Source organism: Alligator mississippiensis, chromosome 4 (genome assembly GCF_030867095.1).
Source record: "Alligator mississippiensis isolate rAllMis1 chromosome 4, rAllMis1, whole genome shotgun sequence".
Lineage (NCBI taxonomy): Eukaryota > Metazoa > Chordata > Crocodylia > Alligatoridae > Alligator > Alligator mississippiensis.
Window position 1 is genome coordinate 95,999,710 of NC_081827.1, and position 19,009 is coordinate 96,018,718.

At 48.0% G+C, this 19,009-nt stretch overlaps 1 protein-coding gene across 2 annotated transcripts in view; it reads left to right on the forward strand.

Moving 5' to 3' along the window:
• The first annotated feature begins 1,052 nt into the window (after window positions 1-1,052).
• NTN4 (netrin 4) overlaps window positions 1,053-19,009 on the forward strand; it is a 90,274-nt gene continuing 72,317 nt past the window's right edge. The window contains exons 1-2 of one of the 2 annotated variants that reach the window (XM_006268144.4): window positions 1,053-1,255; window positions 5,612-6,141. In XM_006268144.4, coding sequence (XP_006268206.1) covers window positions 1,198-1,255; window positions 5,612-6,141 — 588 coding nt within the window. In that variant the 5' untranslated portion in view covers window positions 1,053-1,197. Of the gene's footprint in view, window positions 1,256-5,397; window positions 5,527-5,611; window positions 6,142-19,009 lie in introns of those variants that run through there. The other variant, XM_019489258.2, reaches the window with a different exon arrangement.

Genomic DNA, 19,009 nt, shown 5'->3' on the forward strand with positions numbered 1-19,009 from the left:
TCCCAGAACCACCTATCTAATCTCTTGCTATCCTACTACAGGCTGCAGACTGGTTGTGGCACCTCCGAGAGGCATGGGTGCAGACCCTGCGGTCTCAGTCTGGTCAGGCTGGTGGCTGCAGAGAAGACAGGTGTTCCTCACAGCTGCACTTGGCAAAAGGGGGACCTGAACTGAAGAGGAGGGAAGAGTCAGGGCAGGAACGACCAGAAGCGCCTGGGATGGGGAGGTGGAGATGTAGTTCATGCCCTTACTTAAACAACTCGTGTGCATTCGAAAGAGTTTTAGTTCCTCCTAATGGTGACGAGAAGTCCTTTCATAGGAGCATAAGTTTCTCGTTCACATATCAAAAGCTGAACAGAGTTGAGCTCTGGGCTCATTTCCACCTTGTGCAACACCTTAAAACCAGCATGTTTAATGAGACACGTCAGCATCATGTTGTAAAACACATGCCCTTAGGCCAGGGGTCAGCAAAGTTTGGGGGCAGAATGCCCAAAACACCCACAAGCTTAAGACATTGGTGTGCCCGGAGTGGCTGCGAGGGGCCTGACCCTTGTTGTAGCAGCAGAGCCCCGGGCCCTTCCCCGCGTCCGCCCTGAGGGGCACGCCCCAGACAAAATGCCTTTGCATGCCACACCATGGCACGCGTGCCGGGGGTGGCCTCCCCCTGCCTTAGGCCCAGGGGACTCTCTTTAAGGGTACTGGATTTGAATCCCCTAGATTTATTTCCCTGAGCTTTCCTGGGGGCTGGGATGGGTCAGCAGGAACTGCAGGAAGCAGCAAGTGGCTGTTTCAGGCCCGGGCAGCGGCCACTCCCCGGCCCGGCTGCCAGGGCGGGCAGGTGAGGGAGCGGGGCCGGCGGCGGGGCCGTGGGGCTGCCCGCCACAGGGGCGCCGGGCTGGGAGGCAGCGGAGGACGGGCGGGGTGAGGGGCAGCGGGCCGAGCGGCGGGAAGGATGCGCGGCGCGGCGGGGCGGGGCGGGGCGGGGCGGTGCAGTACTGCGAGCTGCCGCTCTTAGGCACCAGGCGGCCCCGCCGGGGGCTGTCACCCCTGGGCGGGGAGGCGGGGCGGGCGCGGGCCCCGCAGGCGGGAGCCAGGCAATAAAACGCCGGTGGCGGCGGCGCGGGAGCGAGTGGTGCCGCGCCATGCCCCCGCCCCCGCCCTGATCCCTGCCCCTGGCCCGGGCCCGGGCGCGCGGCGATGGCTGCGGGGGCCGGGCTCGCCGTGCTCCTGGGCTGCTGCTCCGCCGTGGCTGCAGGTGGGTCTCGGCCGGACAACGCGGGGGCTGCGGGGGCCGGGCCGGGGGTGCCCGCGGGGGCCGGCGCCGTGCTGCTCTTCTTTAAAAGAAAGACAGACAGGCGGAGCCCGGGGTGTGCGCACGGGAGACCGGACCGCTCCGCCCCAGCGCGGCCAAGCCAAGTGCCTCCCAGCCCGCGGGTGCAGGGAGCGGCAGGTCGCTGTGGGGAGGCCCCGGGCTTCTCGTGCTGTGCGCCCCCACTCCGCCCTTTCCCTGCCGCCCGGGCCCCTTGGGCAGCCCTGGCAGCCAACCCCGCGAGGGGCAGTGCGCTCCCCGGCACCTGCGCGGCGGCAGGCTCCCCTGCGTCCTCCGCCTCCAGCCCTGCATGGCAGGGGAATTGCTGGAGGCTCCCCGTGTGCCCCTTGCCACTTGCTGTGGGCTGCAAGTATTTCAGGACCGTGAGCATCCAGGAAGGGGGGTGTTTAGCTAGAAGCAAAGGGACACAAGTGGGTGGGACGGCATGACCGGCAGAAAGTTAAAGCCGGAGGTGAATGTTGGACCAGGTGGGAAGCCCCTGGCATGCATGGGAGGCAGGCAGGGCTAGGCAGGGCAGTGCACCAAACAGTGAGAACCCGGCGCTGTCGGGGGTAGAGGAGGTGACGCTCTTGTTCAGTGCTGTGTGCTGCCCGTCTCATCCGACTCCAAAGGGGAAAGTCGGACACCTCCATTCTTTCTGAAGCAACTCAGACTTGCAAGCTGATGATGCACAAGGCAAAGATCTGAAAGCAGATAAGCGTGTCTGGACTCTACTACCCCTTAGAGCTGGCACCTCTGGGTGCCAAACGCGATGCTGGAGTAGCACCTTTACTTTGCAGGGAAGCAGAATTAAGGATGATCACTGCATTCAGGAATGGTGCCCCTGTAGAAAGGAGTTTCCTGTCTAGTGCTCAAAGTGATTATCTTGACAGCAGTGATGTCAAAACTGGTGCACAGATGAAACCGTTCTCATCACCCTCCCCATATGTAAACTCTGAGTAAATACTTTGTCCTTAAAACTTTCCATAGAAGGATTTTTAAACATTTCAGACACTTGGGCATTCATATTTTGTTATATAAACTGTTTATGTAATGTTTCCTGGAGCTGTTTTCAACTGGAAGGCTGACTGTTGGTGTGTTTTTTTTCAAACAGCCTGTTATGGGGAAATGAAATAATACAATCAGTTGCAAAGGTAAAATATCTTGGGGCAATTGGTTCAACAGAAAAAAAATTACTGGAACAGGAACCATATGATTTTTTTCCTGGATATTTTAAAGGTGAATCATGGTGCGCACCACATGCACTTGTTCATCATTACTAAAGACTGCGGATCAGTGGCATGTATACTATATAGGGTTTGAACTAGCATGTACTTAAATTTAACGATTGTGTGTGAATGTGGAGAAAGCACCTCTCTTTGGATGTGAAAAAGCTGTCATGAATTTGTGGCTGACAGTGTGGAAATCTTTATGCTTTAATACCAGTATGCTATCTTGCTTCAGTCTTGTGGTAAACAGCCCTATGCCAGAAAACTGTCACAGCTCATCATCTGCAACACTTAGCATCCATCAGCCTGGGTTTTCTTATTTGGAGAAACATGCCATTTAAAAGGCTTTGCTTTGTCTCCTTGCCCCCACTGAACATGAAATGGCTTTGTGTGTGCGCACAACAAAGACCTGTCCCATTGAAGTCAAGGGCATAACTCCCATTGACCTCAGTAGACCCATGATTTGACCCCAAATGAGAAAGGAACTACAGGATGGATACCAAGCCCATTAAAATCAATAGGGCTATATGAGTAAGGGCTTGAAGCTGCTGGGTTGAATGGGTCTGAGAGGTGATGAGTAGTCTCAACTCCTATAGACTTCAATGGGAGTTTGGTAGTCAGCATCCCATGACAGAACCCAGCCTGGTCAGAGAGAGCCCTGAAGGGATAGGTCTCTAAAAAGGCTATAGACAAATGGTTTATTTACACTGCTCATTTGAAGTAGAATGCATTATGCATCTGAACTGTTGTTGTAGCTCTTTGTGGCAGGACTGTGGATGACATCCTGTCACCAGTGAAATCATTATTATTGACTTTTTCCATGGGTCCAGGATTTGGGCCTGTGTCTCTGTGTGCTGTATAATGCTGCACAAAAAAAGATTGTGCTCTATGTTAACTTTCAAAATCATACTGCAGTCCTGACAAAGCACTCCTATCTCAAGTCTTCCCCAAAGTGCTTTCTTGTAGAGGTAATGAGCTTAAGGTGAAATGGCAGAGGGCACTACAGAAAGCATTCACTTGTTTGCTGAACAGGTAATTCCCCTGTGTTGGGTAACTACTTCAACAACCCAAGAAAGCTATCAACACTTAAATTAAACCAGCCCATGCCAGGCCTCATTGATAATACACATGATAATAGCACTTACTTACCGGCCTCTCAGATGAGCTGTATAGGTTAGTTAATATTTGTATAATGCTTTGCAAAGGCTCTCTAGAAGACTGAAGTGTTAACTGAATTTTACAGTTGTGTTTATTTACTTTTATGGGCATGAGTGTGTTCTGTCTTTGAGTTAGGATTGCTTAATTTTAGCTATAGCTTATTCCCGGAGGTGACTTAGTAAAATAAGTTTCTTGCTCGGTAACAATTTCCCAAGAGTGTTTATCCAGTGCAATTCACCTGTTTAAGTACTTTTATAATAAATGTATAGACCCAGTGTTCCACACACTTTTTCCATGTAGTCTGTATAACCTGAATGGGTCATTGTTAGTAGCAAGTAGAAAGCTGGAGGAAGATAAATGGCATCATTAAGCCTACCTCTCCTAGTGAAGGGGAGAACCCCAGTGCAATTATTGCCCGGTAGACAGGAGTTGGATAATTCTAATATCCCCCAGACAGGATGTATTAGATGTTAAACTGAAATAACACTCAGAATTAGCAAAATGTTCCAAAAAGGGAGTGGAGGGGCAGGTATCATCCGTGTACAAAGCTGGTTATGATAAAGAACATATTATGCATCTAAAATATCTTGGTATGCCCATCTTGGAGTCCTTAGAGCCCTTTTGTTTTAAAGGTAAATGGTTATGGGTCATAAAATCCAATTTAATTCCTGAGAAACTGCCAGTTTCTTTACAAATAGATGGAAGGTTTATAGTAAAAAAACTACCAAACCATGACTAACTGCAAAAAGCTTCATATTGAACTCCCAAGGTGACTTTTATTTTCTGCTTGGACACTTGAATTGTATGAGTCTTAAAAATCAAAAAGACTTCTAGACAAACCTAAGCAAAAACTAAACAGACTAAATTGCAGGGCAACTCACCAGCACCGTTTCAACTGAAGGTTTTTCTTTCAGAGTGGAGAGCGGTGTGGGATGCTGGCTGCAGATGAAGAGTTTGGGGAAGGGCGTTGACTATTGGAGGGCATAGGTAGAATGCTGTGAAATATTTTTACCACACTCTTGACTTCACTCAAGCTGTATTAACCTCCAAGTTCAGAGAAGTATTATTTTCACAGCAGAAACACTAAAGTACATCAACTGACTCTCCTCCTACAGCTTACCTCCCTTTCTCCTGCCTCATCTGGACCATGGGCAGAGGTACAAGCAGGGTTTGTGCCCTGGGCAGTCCTGGGGGAGCGGTGCTGCTGATCTTAAAAGGGCACTGGTTCCAAGTTGTGGGGGTGCACAGGAATCTCACCTATGGTGGGGACTCAAAAACAGTGCCTAGTGGTGGTGGCAGCAAGTGCTGCCACCACAGCTACTACAGTATGATCTGCCCATCCCAGCTGTTGCTCTTAAAGCAGTAGTGTGGTGTCTATGCACCCAGCTGCTGCTATAAGAGCAATGTTGTAGAATTGCTTTTGCTACCACAGCATGGACTCTGAGAGGACTGGGGGGTGGGGAATCCTGGCACTCCTCCAAAGTTGGTGCCCAGGTCTGGTGCCTTGCTTGCCCATCCCTAGTTCTGCTGCTGCCCGCGTATGCTTGGACCAGCCCATCTCCATAGTTTTATGACTTTCCTATGACTGCATAGGTCTCCTTTTGGATCTTGGGGTAGGGAGGGCTATTCAACACCTTCCTCAAATACTAAAAATATTTGTGGGATTTTCAGGAAGCTTCACTCCAAACCCACAGGACCTCCTGGGATAGTTCAGAAAGGAGCTTGACTTTCCCTAACACGGAGTAGAAAGAGGAAGGAGGCCTTCCATTTCCCACTGCAGTGGTGCCATAGTAAGCCCAGGAGTTACTGGGCTTCATAATGTTTATTACGGTATGTGAGGATTGCACTGTAGGCTGAGCATAAAGCCACGACAGTTGTGTTGCTCTAGATTGACATTGTATTTTCCTCCACTTAGGGCTAAGCAATGTTGTTGGAGTTGGGTCCCACTGTGAAAAAGCATGCAACCCTAGGATGGGAAACCTAGCTCACGGACGGAGATTGTGGACAGATACCACATGTGGACTCAACTCCACAGAGTTTTACTGCTCATACAGTGAGAACGCAGACCTGACCTGTAAGCAGCCCAAGTGCAACAAATGCAATGCTGCGTATTCCCACCTGGCTCACCTGCCCTCTGCCATGGCTGACTCTTCTTTCCGATATCCACGCACCTGGTGGCAGTCAGCTGAGGATGTACACAGGGAGAAAATCCAGCTGGATTTGGAAGCTGAATTTTACTTCACTCACTTAATCATGGTGTTCAAGTCAGCGAGGCCAGCAGCAATGGTTCTAGAGCGATCTCAGGATTTTGGGAAAACATGGAAGCCTTACAAATATTTTGCCACTAACTGTTCAGCAACCTTTGGCCTAGAAGATGATGTGACAAAAAAAGGAGCAATTTGCACTTCTAGATACTCAAGTCCCTTTCCCTGCACTGGAGGAGAGGTAAGTTCACTCGTATTTTAAATTGATGCTGACAAATAAGTTGAACTGGAGCTTACAGTTGCTTCAGAGCATCCATGTCTCTACTCCATTTTAGAGTAGTTTTACAATTTCATTTTTCTATTATCATAAATGTTTCTCTCTTTCTTGGTGCTTTGTGGAAAAACCTACACAAATTGCAAGGTACCTGAGAGTAATGGCAATCACAAAGGTATTGTTAATTCTACAAAATGATCACATTGGAAAGAGAGAGGTTTTCCCCTCCAATGTCTGTCTAATTCTGAATTTTTACTTGTAACAATAGCAAGTCCAAATTTTGATCACAATGTGATTATTGATAAATTGGTGGTGTCCATGTTTCCTTTAAATATTTATCACTTCTGTTAATGAGTTAGCATGCAAACCAGCTAAAAAGAACTACTGATTTAAATATCATTTTATTATGTAAATGTAATTCTGTAGAAGAAAGAAATGCTAGTTAACTAAGAAACCCCACTTCCATACCTCTTTTGTACCTGAGAAATGAAGTAAACCAGAGAAGCAGAATGGCTAAAAGAAAAAAGGAAAGGTTTTTTCCCTATGTGATAAAAAAATTGGTGTGAGAACACTAGAATCTTTCCAATACTGAATACAACAGAAAATTTTAAGAGCTGCTCCAGAATGTACTATTTCTGGTTTTTGCTTAAATTGGTAACTCAAGCAGTTTTGAGAGATTCTATCTAGCTAAGCCCCATCATGGGGATGGAGATGTTTCCAGTTCCTCTCATTGGGTTTACACTTTCCATTAGTGGTGAAGTATCCTCAATGGAGGGCCTATTAAGATTTTAAAGCCTGCTTCCCCCTAGTGGTATACCAAGAGTCTGAGCTTCAGTTCAAAGTGGTGGTGGTCAGAACTAGAATCATAGAACTGTATTTTGTTTTCCTTTGGAATAAAATAGAAGAATGAATGATAGGTATTAACAAACAGGAAAGTAAATTATTAATGTAGCTACACTATAGTGTTGCTAATTGTTTTCTTTGAGGTAAGATGCCCTGTGCCATGCTGCTGGGGATCACTATCAATTTTTAAGTAAATAAACATCTAAGATGATGGTGGGAAGGTAGGAGAATTTTGCAGAGAGAAATTATCATTTGCATGTAGACATCTAGGGCCAAATTCCTTCTTTTAGAAGTTCACACTAAGCTCAATAAGAAACCCATAAGGCTCTCCCAGGACAAAACTCAAAGGATCAAGTATGAATAAATAAGTTGCAGTTTAGTTTCCCCCGGCTTTGAATTCAAAGGAAGGATTATCTGTACAGTTTTCCATCTGTTCTGTTTTCCACAGAAATATTAATTTTGGCTCCATACCAGAGCTTAGTAGCATTGAAACTTAAAGGGTTAGTAATTCTTTTGGTAAACCATTGATATGCTAGTTCACACCAGCTGAGGATCTATCCCCAAAGTCTGAAAACAAATTGCCATGCTATGTAGCTCATTGTGTCTACAGTTGCTTTCTAACAACAGAGTCAAGCTATAGTAGCCAGACTCCAGGATTTATTCCTGATTTGGTTAAGGCAGTAAAAAGTATCTGATGATGTTCTCTAATTTACACCTCTTAACCAAAAAGTCATGTCAAGGCAGCAGGTTCTGTGGTCTGGAGAGAAACGGGTGTGTTCTTTTCAACAAAGAGGCCAAAGCCTCCAGTGTTAAAGTGGTCAGTTGCCCTTGGCATTTATCCCTTTATTAGCCCAATAAATGTTTAAAGTGTGGGGGGGGAAAGACATGGTGGAGAGGGCAATGGAAAGCTGCACCTTGTCTCCCTCCTCTGATTAAAACAAAGAGCAGACTGTCCCACATGGGAAAACTGGGATTTGATCTAAGCAGTAAAAGCTGTACAAGGAGCAGCAGGAGGTGCTACACTGGTGAGTTTCTATAGCTCTTAGCTTTTCCACTGGTTTGTGTCCCATTGTCCCAATATAAGGCAATGTACTGTAAAGACCTGCAACTGTGACCAGCTGGACTAGTGAGCTCCCACTCTTCTTCTGATCTATTATGACCATGGAGCAGAATGTGCTGGTGATGTTTGCAAAGGAGAGGGGACCCCATAAACTGGGTTGTTTAATGCTTCCATGCTTTAAACAAATTGTGAGTTCAAGAAGCTGCCATTCCAAAATAACTGGCATTTTATGTATGTGGCATACTTCAGTTCCCTGCATTTAAACACCGCTTGTATTTACCTGCAAAATGATAACAGCAGCTTTTTGGTAACCAAATGGCAAGCATGCATGCTTAGCAAATATCAAATGTAATTTAATTTATTAGCATGCTACATTCCAGCAGTTACATGTAGCTATTGGCAATGAGAAGTATCTCACCCAAAGCAATACCAGAGTTGTGTGGTCTTTTAAATTATGCAGTGCTTAATCCCACAAAGAGTAGCACCTAGTTTTAGACATATGGAAACAGTAATTTCCCTTGAAACAGTAGTTTCAAATATGCAGTCATCTTAAAATATCCAATCTGAAAGGGTATTATTTCATTACAACCAAGTTGTCCCACTATTCTTTAAAGTATTATCTCGGGTCGTTTGTAGGTGACACTTTAAAGCGTGTTAAATGCCTTTTGCACTGTTTTAAGGGCGTTACTGACTGCACATTCAGCGGCGTATAGTGCATTAATTCCAGGCGCTGTAGCACATTTGGTGGCTTAATGCACCTTAAATGACTTTGGGATGCAGCAAATGACTTTGGGGCACTGCAAAGTAAAATGCCTCCGAGGAGTTTTAGTTTCCTACCCTACAGCTGTGGAGGGAAGCACCAGGTTCCGTGCGGCTCAGGGGCTGTGCAGGCAGACCGTGCAGGCAGCAGCCTGGGAAGGCAGGTTCCACAGGGGGGGAAGCAGTGCGCCTAATCTTTTTTCTTCCCCGGAGCCTGCCTGCCTGCCTGAGCTGTGTGAGGCCCTGGTGCTACCCACTACAGCTGTGGTGCCCCCCCAGGACTGCCCGGGCCAGGTGTCTGCGGGCAGATGCCACTTGCAGGAGGGCTGCCTCTGCCACAGAGGGAAGCACCAGGCCCCCCTCTTCCTCCCCACCCTGCAGCTCAGGAACCGCTCTGCCTGCCAGCATCTCATGCTCCCTTCCCCACCGCTGGACAGGCAGGTAAGGATTGGGCTCTGACACGGGTGTACATGACACAGGGATTTACTTAATCCTAAATTGAAGCAGTGGTTTTTAAAAAAACACCGCTTCAATTTAGGGAAAATTTAAATCCTCATGTAATGTATGAATGCCCATAAACTCTCTAACTACTACCAGATTTTTTCTGCCATATGACAGCTCCCATACTGTATGACTCCAAACTGCATAGAAGTTTACTTGTTCACCACTTTCTTCTATTTAAAATGTGTCCCTATCTCAATCACATGTCTAAGCACAAAAAAACACAGGTGTGCCTTTTGGAGGCAACATGGTCTAAAGGGAAGGGAAAACAAGGCATGTGGGCTCTGTTTGTGACTTGCATGATTTTTTTTGACAAGTCATTTAGGACCAAACGGTCCAAAGTGGTCTCTCTTTTTGGGTGTCTGAGTACATGGCAACTTGCATCTTTGGCCCCAAACTTGGCTACAGTTTGAGGACTTGAACTATAGTCTCCCCATGCCTCTGTCACCCCCATTTGTAAAAGAAAGGAAATGGGACTTATCTATCTTTTAAAGTGTTTTGAGATCCTCAGTGAAAGATGCTATACAAAAGCGAAGCATTGTTTATACTGGTGGGGGCCCACCTTTTTGGCAGGCATGCCACAAGTTAGCCTTGCACCCTCCTTGAGTGCCAATTCCTTTCCTTTACCAAAGCTGCTACTCAGGTTCCTGCTCCTTGACCAAGTTGCTGCTTTGCTTCCTGCCTTGTGCTCCTTGCCTGATCTGAGGCTCTGTTTTCTGCTCTCTATCTGCCACTATGCTGCCTGTGCTCTCCCGAGTCTGCCATATGCCACACAGAGGCTGTCCATGTCACTTGTGGCACTAGTACTGCAGGTTGAACATCCATATATATAATTTTTTTTTTTTTTTTTTTTTTATGGACAAAATCCACAAATCTTGGGCAAGCAAGATGCTTGGATCTTTATGGGAATTTTATTTCAACAAATAAGACAGGAATGGATATTTACTATTCAATTCTGTCTCTCAAGAGTGGTTATGGAAAGAATTTAAGCAAGGTGATTAAGTGAATCAGTGAAATGGGGATCTGAGGTGTGGAGTAAGAGATCAGTCGATTCTTGCCTCTTTCAGCCAGCTTTTCAGCCCTACAGCTAGAAAGAGAATGAAGCCAGCTACTTTTGACAGTAGCTATAAAGAGGGGGCCAGATCCCCCCTTCCCATCAAGGAGCAAAAACCAATTAGAGGGGCATATAGTAGGTGAGGTCAGGCCCCCACATTGACTGGAAGGAGGCCCTTACAACCCCCGTTAAAATGCCAAGACAATGTTTGCATCTTCTCTGGATGTTCCTTTTTAAAAAGGCACTGTGAATTAGTTTGGGCAAAAAATAGACTTTGTCTAATGAAAAAGAAAAGAGAAGACTTTATGCATAAAATGTTGGTCTTTTTTTCTGCTGCACTTACCTTAAATGCAAGGGGCAAGGGTTTCTTACGGTGATGCCTTTTATTGGACCAGCTATGTAGTTAGTGGTCTCATTTCTGGACCATCATGCCTTACAACATCACTCTTATGCTACCTCACCCTTAATCATGTCCTTGGATGCTTAGTCTAATTCTTACGACAGCAAGCCTCCCTCCACAGTATTAAGGCAAAGATTCTTGAGAGAATTATATTGGCACAAGAGGTAAAATGCGACATCAGTGGAACATTATATATTCATAATTCAAAGGTCCAAAATTCGTAATTTGTAGAAAATCAAGTATTGAGCTGCTTTTCCTGTCTGTCTTGAAGAAAGCAATTTTGTCTTTCCCATTCTGGCACTGTAACTGGCAGGTGAGCACAAGAACACTGAAAAAGGAGTCTGCATAGAGCCGTACTCCTGTTCAAGAGAAGGCTAAGTCTGTGCATCAGCTAGAGCTCATTCTTTCTCTCAGCCTATTCAGTCTCATCTGTCTGTCAGTATCGGGATGCTCTGTGTTTTCCAGATTGCACAACCAACGCTTCCATTCATAACTTATGCTCAAGCCTGTAGCCAACTGGCCTTCCCAGCAGTCCCTAATCTCCCATTATTATGATTGGCTTCCTTAACTTCCATACTCTGTTCTTATTCTAACCCTTACTATGGGGCTTTGATCACACCCCAGCTTCTCCTGACTCCCTATTTTTTTTCCAGCTTTAAAATCATTGGGCCTATGGAATAGGGTACATTGCATCTATAAATTAGGTCCAATGGAATAGGGTACATAAAGAAGTTGTGGAAACTTCCTTATTGGAAACTTTCAAGAGCAAATTAGACAGACACTTGGCTGGGATGGCTTAGTCAGGGATGATCTTGCCTTAAACAGGGGGATGAATTAGCCTCATGAGGTCCCTACTTTCCTAGGATCCTACAAGCTAGGCACTGGGATGCTTGACCCTGTCAAGACCAGGATGTGCTTGACATGGAGAGAGACAAACCTAGGCATCTGTAGAATTGTAAAGTAAAAAAGAGAGGTGCTGCTGGCATTTGGACACCTCCAGTGTAGAGAGATTGTTACTGGGGCCTTCAGGATTGTAATTTTGGACTTGGACTCCTAAATGTCCGAAGTCCCACTCTGGATGTTTAAGTCCCTTTTTGAATATAGCCCTTATATTTACTTGGTGTAGTTGGTTTTTCTGTGTTAAGTGCCAAAGATTTCATTGGCAGACAATGACTCTGGGTCAGTTTGTGGAAGGTCTGATACTTCCCTGGGCAGGCTTTGAGTACAGGAAGCGCTCCTTTGCTGGGCCTCTGGGGCTTTGTAGCATAGGTTTGAATGATCATCCTCTGGTGAACATCCTCTGCAGAATGGAGTAGCCAGGTCAATCAACTCTTGCAATGGGTTCCTCAGGGAATGTGCTGTAAGCAGTGGGGGAAAATTATTATACGCGGGGTTGGGGGGGGGTGCTGAGGCCCGCCTGACTTCTGCCCCTCCCTCCCTCAGGGCTGTTGCAGGGCCAGCACATGCTGGTGCTGTATGCGACGGCGGAGGTGCAACTGCATGCTGAGTGGTGCTGGGCGCTGTGGGATGGCAGCGCCATGGTGCTGCTGCTGTCACCGGCCACCGTGAAAAGTTTGGGTGGGGGAGGCTAAGCCCCATTAGCCCCCGCCTTCCGCCGCCTATAGTATTGAGGCCATTTGTCCAAAGATCCTGCCCACAAATGCCTCTTTGCAACACCTATGGTTCTGGCCTGAGAGATCTTTTGACCCTCTTCTTCTCCCAGGTTTTCTGGCATGCACGTCAATCCATAGCATTTGGAATTGGCCCTCCAGCTCTTGAAATGCCACTGCCTTGGGATGGAAAATGGCAAACATTTAACAGGGCCCAGCTAAGTGTACTCAGTGTCCCAAGTTGTCCCTTTGCAACCTGTGCTGTCCAGTGGAGGAAGTAAAGAACACTACTCCTAGCGAAATCAGAAGAAAGCATACGGACAGAACATAATAACCCAAACTGACTTGTGGCCTTGCTACTGGGGCTAGCATCCCTCATGTAAAAAGTTCCATGGGATTTTTAATGCCCACAAGGGGCCAGGCTCGCAGTTTTATATCAAATGGCATGTCCAGCAGCATAGCACCTCACTGTTCAGGACTGACACTGAGAGACTGGCTCCTTTCTTCAGATTTCTGCAATGTTCTATTTTTGGCTCCCTAGTTTTAAAATCCAAAGAGCCCATAATTTATTGCTGGGAAACAGCAAGGAGCGCAATGGGATGGCATGGCACCATATCCTGCCCTTATCTTTGTGCTGAATTCCTAGTGTCCCACTTCCTTTGTCGCAGTCTATGTTGGCATGTTGGGAGATGATGATTTCCTGTTCCTAAGTACATTTTTCTTCCAAAATCTTATGAACACTTTTATTTTCCAAAATTAGACGTAACACAGCACTACTGAGGGTTTCTTACTATCACTTTAAACATGCATGATATATAGGCAAACTTTTTTTATTATAAATAACAGCTATTTAAAAATGTTTCAGAAAATGAATTATTCTTGTGCTAGAAAGAAATGTCCTTGATCTAGACTTGCAGCTGTTCTCATCGAAACTCTTACTGAACACCCTACCCTGTCTTGTAGGTTTTTGCAGTAGTGTCAGGCTTAGGAGCTATAAAGGGAATTATTCCATGGTTCTGGGGAGTGAGCCAGTTTTTTTTTTGGATTTTTTTTTTTTTTAATAACACTGCCTATGAACAAGCAAGTTCAGTTCTCAGTCTGTCTTATTCTTTGGATGTAGCTCCAAATTTTGCTGATCTCCCGTACACTAAACAGGTACTACAAACAGGCCAAATTGGAAAACATAAATCTTCAGGGGTGGAAATGCTTCCCTGAGGGAAGAATATTTAAATATCATCTTTCTTGCCAATAGAGGAAAGGACTTCCACATATTGTTGGCTGAAATGTCTGTTCCTTTTCTTATACAGTACAGTACAGCCATGTAAACTCACATTTGCAGAGCCGTGATTAAAAGACTAACTGAAATCAAATTTTACTTTTCGTAGTACGTATCCAGCAACTGTAAATCTAGAAGTATTTACAAGCTGGCAACATAATCTGGGCATGTCTATGTTTGATGTATTGTTCAAGACTGTGAAAATGAAAAGATCAAGCATTTTTCTGTCTTTCTTGGTAATAGCTTCTCATAGATTTCATAGACATTAGGGCTGGAAGGGACCTCAGAAGATCATCGAGTCTAGCCCCCTGCCCGAGGGGCAGGAAGTCAACTGGGGTCTAGGATCCCAGCAAGATAAGCATCCAAATTTCTCTTGAAGGCGTTCAATGTAGGTGTTTGAACCACCTCCGGTGGCAGGCTATTCCAGACCTTGGGGGGCTCGGACAGTGAAGAAGTTCTTCCTTATGTCCAGCCTGAAACGGTCTTGCAGGAGTTTGTAACCGTTCGACCTCGTCATCCCTTGGGGCACTCTGGTGAACAATCGTTCCCCCAGATCCTGGTGAACACCCCTGATAAACTTATAGGTGGCCATCAGATCACCCCTGAGCCTGCGCTTTTCCAGGCTAAAGAGTCCCATAGCTCTCAGCCTATTGTCATAAGGTTTGTTTTCCTGAACTCTGATCATGCATGTGGCTCTTCTCTGCACTCTCTCAAGCTTTTCCACATCCTTTTTGAATTGTGGAGCCCAAAACTGGATGCAGTACTCCAGCTGTGGCCTCACCAAGGCCGGGGTACAACAGGAGAATGACATCCTGGGATTTGCTTGAGAAGCATCTATGGATACAAGCCAGCGTTTTGCTCACTTTACTAGCTGCAGCATCACACTGAAGGCTCATATTCATCTTGTGGTCAATCATGACCCCCAAGTCCCTTTCATCCGTAGTGCTAACCAGTGTAGCACTGCTGAGCCTATACGGATGCTGCAGGTTTTTCCTCCCAAGGTGGAGAACCTTGCATTTTTTGGTGTTAAACCCCATCAGGTTCTGATCTGCTCATTTCCTGACCCTGTCAAGGTCTGCCTGGATTACCCTCCTGTCCTTGGGTGTGGATGCTTTACCCCAGAGTTTGGTATCATCGGCGAAGTTGGCCAGTCCACTTCTGACTCCAATGTCCACATCATTAATGAAGATGTTGAACAATACAGGTCCAAGGACAGAGCTTTGGGGGACTCCACTGGTCACAGGGCATCATGACAATTGACTTCCATCAACCACCACCCTCTGGGTTCGACCAGGAGCCAATTCCCCAGCCAGTGGATCGTGGTGGACCCAAGGCCACAGTTGGCCAGTTTTGCCAAGAGGTGATCATGGGATACCAGATCGAAGGCTTTTTTGTAGTCAAGATATATGACATCAATCTCCTCTCCCTTGTCCAGGTGATAGGTCACCTGGTCGTAAAAGGAAATAAGATTAGTCAAGCAAGACCTACCCGCAACAAACCCGTGCTGGCTATCCCTTAGGATGTTGCCATCAGCCAGTCTGTTAAGAATGACCTCTTTGATAACCTTTCTAAGACCTTCCCCAGGATAGAGGTCAGGCTAATGGGCCTGTAGTTTCCCGGATCCACTTTTTCCCCTTTCTTGAAAATAGGCACCACATTGGCCTTCTTCCAGTCTTCGGGCACTTCACCAGAGCACCAGGAGTTATCGAAGATCCATGCCAGGGGCTGGGCTATGATGCTAGCCAGCTCCTTGAGTACCCTGGGGTATAGATTGTCAGGGCCAGCTGACTCGAAGGTGTCCAGCCTCTCAAGGTGTTCCTTCACAAGGTCAGCATTGATGGTGGGCAGGGAATCTCCCTCACCCAGGCCTCCCTGTCCCGTAGTGGGCAGGGAAGTCCCATGGGACTGATGAAAGACTGATGCAAAGTACCCATTTAATAGAATGGCTTTTTCCTGGGTGTCGGTTGTCAATTGTCCCATCTGGTTTAGCAGGGGTCCAGTGTTGCCCTTGCTTTTCCTCCAGCTCCCCACATATCTAAAAAAGGACTTTTTATTATCCTTGATACTTGTAGCTAGTTGGAGTTCTGTCGCAGCCTTGGCTTTCCTGGTTCACTCCCTGCAGCTCTGGACCAGTGCAGAGTATTCCTCCTTGGAGGTGGATCCCGTCCTCCATCCTTTGTAGGCCTTTCTTTTTAGCCTCAGGAGGTCCACTAGTTCCCTGGAGAGCCAGGGGGGCTGCTGTGCCCTTTTGCTGCCTTTCCTCCAAGACGGAATAGCTTTAGCTTGTGCATCAAGGATCGCTCCCTTGAGGAGCAACCACTCTTCCTGAGCTCCCCTCCCCTTGGGGTCATGGTCCCTTAGGGCCTCACTGACAAGCCTCCTGAGCTTGTCAAAGTCAGCTTTCCTGAAGTCAAGGACTTCTGTATTGCTGACTGACTTGCCAGCTTTACGGCGGATGGTGAAGGTGATCAGCTCGTGATCGTTATCACCCAGCTTCCCATCGATCATTAGGTCGCTGATTAGGTTGTCCCCAGTTGCTAGTACCAGCTCGAGCAGTGTTTTACCTCTCATTGGCCCGTAGACCTCTTGTGTCAGATAGAGGTCATCCACACACGAGAGGAAGCTTTGCAACCACTCGGATTTAGCCGAACGCTCTTCCCACGAGATGTCTGGGTAGTTGAAGTCTCCCATTATGACCATGGACCGGGAGCATGCGGCCTCAGCCAATTCCGTGGTGAACTCCTAGTCAAGCTCTTGACTTTGGGTGGGAGGTCTGTAGTAGACTCCCACCATCATGTCCCCTGTGCCATGTTTCCCACAGATTTTAACCCAGAGGGTCTCCAGCCATCCACCCTGGGCACCAATATCAGCTTGCAGGGGTGCGTAGCTCTCCTTGACATAGAGAGCTATACCTCCGCCCCTTTTGTCCCCTGGATCTCTCCTGTACAGGGTCTCCGTTATCCCTATGACATCGTAATTATTTGCATTAAGCAGGAGGACAAGTTCTTCCTGTTTATTCCCCAAGCTCCTGGCAATTGTGTACAACAGGCAAGTGTCCCCTTGGGGGCCCCTGCCTTGCCCACATATTGTTCCAGGGCTGGGGCAGGGGTGGGCTGCCTTAAGCTCCTTGGCCTGCTGGCTTTGCAAGGGTTACTCAGTGGACCAGCAGTGGCGGTAGTCCCCCCATCCCCCGGTGGGCTTATTTTAAAGCCCGGTGGAGCAGGTCAGCCAGTCTGGCTGAGAAGAGCCTCCTCCCCAGCGGAGAGAGGTGGAAGCCGTCCCCTACCAGCAGCTCGCTGCCTCTCTCACCAAAGAGCGGGCTGTGGTCATGGAAGCTGAAGCCTTCTCAATGACACTGGCGCCGCAGTCTTTGGTTAACTACCTGGATCCTCCACTCCCTCCTCAGCCCGTAGCCCGAGACCGGGAGGATTGAAGAAAACACCATCTGTGCCTCCAGACCCTTTAGCCCCGCTCTCAAATCCCTGAAGCGCCTCATGACCCAGCTAGGAGTGCTCCAAGCCGTGTCATTGGTGCCCACATGGATAAGGAGCATGGGATAGTGGTCAGTGGGCTGAAGGAGTTTAGGGATCTTCTCCACAATGTCTAGGATGCGGACTCTCGGGAAGCAGCAAACTTCCTGGGCTAAGGGGTCAGAGTGGCATATTGCCCCCTCAGTCCCCCTGAGGATGGAATCTTGCATGACAAACACTTTGCATTTTGTCTTGGGGAGAGTGGGGGTGGTAACTACAGTAGTGCCTGTGTTGTCTGTGTGAACTGGCAACTCAGCAGGCTCTGCTGGGGCTGCAAGAGGTTCGTACCTGTTGCATAGATCCAGCGGGGCAGGGGCCTTGGTGCGGTAGGCCTTGGGGCCCTTGACCACCTTGGTCCATTTCCTTGGCTAGACAGAGTGGGAGGTCCCCGAGTCCTCCCTTGTCTTTGAGGGAGACCATGGTCTACCCTCCGTCTCCCAGGGGAGAAGGGCCTGGTAGTAGGAAAGAAAATCTACTAAGAAAATCTTGCTTATGACACTTAGTCAAGGAATAGTGACTAGTTAATATGAAGTGAACAAATCCAGTAATTTGGAACTAACAAAAATCTTATTCTTGTGATGTTACACAAGAATGATCTTGAAAGGCAGACTTAAAAGAAGCTGTGTCACCTGATTCTTACCAAAATTATCAAGAAAAATAAATTTTATCCTTCTCAAACATTTCTAGGCAGACAGCAAGGTAGGGTTTCTAAGGAAATCCTGAGGGTCCTGTATAGGGTTTTTTTCCTATTTAACTTTTGGCTTACTTATGCAAACACCCATTGGGCATGTCCAGATGAGCACACATGTGTCTCTTACAGCATCTCACAGCTCTTTGAGATGCTACAAGAGGCATGTGGGAACAAAAAAACGTTCCTCGTTTGCAGCATGGAGGTAAAATTAGACCCCTGGATATCCAGGGGTCAAAAAATACCCCGAGGGGAAAGAAGTGGGGCTGGGGCCTGGACCATGCCCTGAAGCAACTGGAGGCTCAGGTGTTCCACAGAGATGCTCTGGTAGCCAGCCAGAGTGTGTCTATGGCTGGCCCTCTCTCCAGTGCTGAAGCACACTGCCTGTCTGCAGGGCAAGCAGCGTGCCAGTCGCAGGGAGCTGGACCTGGGCTCCATGCGGTAAGTAAGGGGTGGTGGGGGCTGGAGGAGTGGGGAGGGGAACATGGGGGGACCCCCTTTGGCCCCATCCCCTGCCTGCTCCCCGAGGCCCCCCCAATGGCTGCCCCCCCAAGCCTCCCCCATTGCTGCAGCTGTCACCCGGGGCCCAGTACTGCTCAGCCTGAGTGGCCTCAGCTGCCCAACACTGTGCAGAGGCATGCAGTGCCTTGCCGACCCATGCTGCACCCGCGCGATGGGGCAGTGGCAGTGGTAGTACAGGTGCCAGGTGGCCAGGGCCAGTCCCCGCTGCCTTGTGCTGTGCAAGGGGACTTTGCCACGAGGCCCCTGTGACCCCAACAGCAGCTGCTACTGCTGGTGAGTGCAGAGTGTGGCGGGCCTGTAGGGGGCGCTCCTGCGTTGAGCCGCCCACCTCCCTGCGCCCGACCACCTTCCAGGCTCCGAGTGCCTCCCTTGGGGTGCCTCACATATGGCTGACCCCTTCCCTGGAGCACACCCGCTAGCCTAGGGTTTCTGCTGCCACCATCCAAGGCTCTGGACTCACTTCTGGCTCTGCGCACCTTGGAGAACACAGGCCTGATCGTCCAATGGGTACTAGACCCAATACAGGGGCTTATTAGGAAGCCTCCCTTAGTCCACAGACCTACGGGGCCTCCTCGGCATAATTTAGACCCAC